This window comes from Rhea americana, unplaced genomic scaffold, assembly GCF_003343005.1.
Source record: "Rhea americana isolate MKP2758 unplaced genomic scaffold, rheAme1 scaffold_354, whole genome shotgun sequence".
In the NCBI taxonomy this organism is placed as follows: Eukaryota; Metazoa; Chordata; class Aves; order Rheiformes; family Rheidae; genus Rhea; species Rhea americana.
The window spans coordinates 485333-488773 of NW_028186484.1; the positions used below are offsets into that span (position 1 = coordinate 485333).

Here is a 3441-nt window from a genome sequence, read left to right on the forward strand (position 1 = left end):
CGCCCCGCGCGTCCTTGCGCGCCCCAAGGGCAGCAGCGAGTCACGGCCGAGGCCGGGGCGCCCGACGGGGCGGGACGGACGGGGCCCCGGCCCCGGCCCCGGGCACGCACCCCGGCCTAAGAGGGCTGCCGGGAGCGGGAGCGCGGCCATCCCGCCCCCCTCGCGGCCAGTCCCGGGGGTCCCGTCCCGGCGCAGCACAGCCCCACGCAGCCTCCCCCTGGTCCGGCCTTTATTGAGCAAACACCGCGGCGTGGGGCCAGGCTCCAGCCCGCAGCGCAGCCCCCCCGCCGGGGGCGCAGGGGCCGCGGCCACGGCCCTCCCTCCGGGACGGGCCCCGCGCTCAGGCCTGCTCCTTCATCTGCCGGCGGATCAGCTCGGCGTAGAGGCCGCCGCGGCGCACCAGCTCGTCGTGGGTTCCTGCCTGCAGACGCACGGAGAGAGCCCCGAGGCAGCGGCGGCGGTGCCAAGCCCGGCCCAGCCCYGGCCCCGCCGGCGCCCCGCTCACCTCGGCCACGCGGCCCTGCGCCAGCACCACGATGAGGTCGGCGCCCTGCACGGTGCTGAGCCGGTGGGCGATGACCAGCACCGTGCGGCCCGCGACCGCCCGGTCCAGCGCCTCCTGCACCACCTTCTCCGACTCTGCGTCCAGTGCGCTCGTGGCCTCRTCCAGGATCAGCACCGAGGGGTTCTTGACCAGGGCCCGGGCGATGGCGACGCGCTGCTTCTGGCCCCCCGAGAGYGCCACGCCGCGCTCGCCTGGGCGGGAGCACGGGGGTGCTGCGCGGCCGTGCCGGCTGCACCGGGCAGCCCGAGCCCAGCACCAGCCCCCCGGCACGGCCCCCAAGCCTGGTGCCGCCTGGCACAGCTGGTGCAGCCCCCCAAGCATGGTCCCTGAGCCTGGCACCGGCCCCCCAGCGCGCCGCCCCGCTCACCCACGACGGTGTTGTAGCCCTCGGGGAAGCTGCGAATGAAGCCGTCGGCGTTGGCGAGCCGGGCGGCGGCGTACACCTCTGCGTCGGATGCTCCGGGCTTCCCGAAGCGGATGTTCTCCATGATGGTCGTCCCGAAGAGCACCGGCTCCTGGGGGAGGCCAGCGCCTGAGTGCCCGGCGCAGGGCTGCCTGCCTCGCTGCGGGACACAGCCCCAGGCCCCGCAGGACGCTGGCTGACGGGGAAGGCCCCGGCGCCACGGCAGCCCCCACCTGGCTGATGAAGCCGATGACCTGCCCCCGCAGCCACGAGGGGTCCAGGGAGGAGATGTCGTGGCCGTCCAGGGTGATGGAGCCCCGCGTGGGCTCATAGAAGCGCTCCAGCAGCGCCGCGATCGTCGACTTCCCTGCGGCAGCGGGGAGCCGTCAGCCCCGGGCAGCGGGGGCACTGCCGGCACCCCGGGCAGCACTGCAGCAGAGAGGGAGCATCCTGCGCCCCAGCACCTCCTCCGGAGGGTCCCACGATGGCCACAGTCTTGCAGGGTGGCAGGGTGAGGCTGAAGTTGCGCAGGACTGCGTAGCCAGGGCGCGTGGGGTAGCTGTGGGGCAGAGCAGTGGGGGGCTGAGCGGTGATGGGGGGGCAGCGGTCCGGCCCGGTGGGCGGCGCGGGCGGCCCCGGCTCACCTGAAGGAGACGTCGCGGAAGCAGATGTGTCCGAGCAGCGAGTGTCCGGGGATGCGGGCGCCCCCCCGCAGCGCCACGCTGGGCTCCAGCGTCAGGAACTCGAAGACGCGGGCGCCGGCGCTGAGGCCACGCACCACCTGCGGCAGCGGAGCCGGAGCGCGGGGTGCCGCCGCGCTGCCGTCGCCGCCKGCCCCCCTGCAGCCCCCGCCCCGCTCACCTGCCCGAAGAGGATGGAGATGTTCGCCATGGACCTGCCGGGACACGAGGGGACAAGCCGGGCTTGGGGTGCGTTTCGGGGATGGGGCCGCCGGCCCCGAGGTGCTGGGAGGAGCTGGGCACCGTGCCACGGCCCTGCCCTCACCTCTGCACTGTCTGTGATGCCACCAGGAAGGACATGAGGTCTCCCGGTGAGAGCCCGTCCCCGGCCATCAGCGAGCCGCCCACAAAGATGGTCCCCAGCACGATGCCTACGGGCGCAGAGTGGACGTGGGACCGCAGCCCCCCCGGTGGCCTGGCCCCCGCCCCCCGGCACCCGCTCACCATTGAGCGCCACGTTGGAGAGCCCCTGGAAGGCGGCGATGCCCAGGCCCAGGCGCTCGTTGAGCCGGCTCGAGCGGTCCACCTCGGCGCAGTAGGCGCTGCGGGCAGGAGCGGCGCTGACGGCGCCCGGTGCGGCCCCGGGCCGCCCGCGCCTCCCGCCCGGTCCCGGTCCTTACCCCGCCTGCCTGTCCTCCATGGCGAAGGCGCGCACCGTCCGCACGTTCCCCAGCGCCTCGTCGGCCACCGCCGTGGCCTTGGCTACCTGTGCCCAGAGGGGCACGCCGGGAGAGGGGGGCTAGCGCCAGGCACYGCCACCGGCCCTGCGCCATCCCGGCACTGTCGCAGCCAGTGTCCCGGCACGTTACCTGCTCCTGCGCCCGGCGGGAGAGGCGGCGGAGGAAGGAGCCGATGAGGGCACCGGTGCCCACCAGCGTGGGCATGGCCACGAGCAGGAGGCCGGTCAGCTTGGGCGAGAGCAGGTAGAGCGAGACGAAGCAGCCCACGGTCTGGGTGACGCTGCGCAGCCCCTGGGGAGGAGCGCGGCAGGCAGCGGTGGGCACCGCAGGCAGTGCCGGGCACCGAGGGGCCGCCCTGCCGCAGCCCTCACCTGCGAGATGACAAGCTTGAAGGAGGACTTGAACTCCTGCACGTCGGTCGTCAGCCGGTTCACCAGCTGCCCCGTCCTATTAGCGTCGAAGAAGGCCACGTCYTGCCTGCGTGGAGGCGCCAGCCGGCAGCTGCAGTGCTGCACCGCCGCCCCGGTTCCCATACCCATCCCCTCCCCACCGTCTCCACCCTCGTGCTCTCCACCTTGGTCCCTGACCCGTCCCCACCACCCTGGTCCCAGTCCCTGCCACTCCATCATGGTCCTGTCCCCATCCTCTGGTCCTGGTCCCATTCTTGCCACCTGGTCCCCATCCCCATCTTGTCCCTGCTACCCTGGTCTCTGTCCCTGCCGCTCCATCATGGTCCCGTTCCCGTCCCCAACTCCCTGTCCTGGTCCTGTTCCCTACTGACCTGGTCTCCATCCTGGTCCCCGTCCCCACCTTGTCGCTGCCACCCTGGTCCCAGTCCCTGCCACTCCATCATGGTCGTGTCCCCATCCCTAGGTCCCTGGCCCCGTCCCCACTGCCCCAGTCTCCATCCCGGTCCCCGTCCCCGCCGCCCCGGGGTGCATTACCGGAGCAGGGAGGCGAAGAGCGCCTTCCGCATGCTGCCCGCCACCTGCTCGCCAGCACGCGACAGCAGCGCGATGTACCCGAAGGTCAGCAGCCCCTGCGAGGGATGAC

The 3441-nt window shown here is 73.7% G+C and overlaps 2 protein-coding genes across 2 annotated transcripts in view; both read right to left on the reverse strand.

The window, feature by feature from the left end:
- The window catches only part of ASIC3 (acid sensing ion channel subunit 3), a 9903-nt gene extending 9753 nt beyond the window's left edge, over positions 1 to 150 (reverse strand). Inside the window, exon 1 of the mRNA XM_085312002.1 lies at positions 107 to 150. Coding sequence (XP_085168128.1) covers positions 107 to 150 — 44 coding nt within the window. The remainder of the gene's footprint in view (positions 1 to 106) is intronic.
- A 62-nt stretch (positions 151 to 212) lies between these two features.
- ABCB8 (ATP binding cassette subfamily B member 8) lies at positions 213 to 3424 on the reverse strand. The gene is made up of 13 exons (XM_085312028.1): positions 3333 to 3424; positions 2760 to 2865; positions 2518 to 2679; positions 2329 to 2414; positions 2153 to 2250; positions 1974 to 2079; positions 1830 to 1863; positions 1613 to 1749; positions 1433 to 1527; positions 1202 to 1335; positions 933 to 1080; positions 506 to 756; positions 213 to 421 (listed from the first exon to the last, which is right to left on the reverse strand). The coding sequence occupies exons 1-13, from the start codon at positions 3362 to 3364 to the stop codon at positions 341 to 343; spliced, it is 1470 nt and encodes a 489-aa protein (XP_085168154.1). The 5' UTR covers positions 3365 to 3424; the 3' UTR covers positions 213 to 340.
- Between the last annotated feature and the right edge of the window lie 17 nt (positions 3425 to 3441).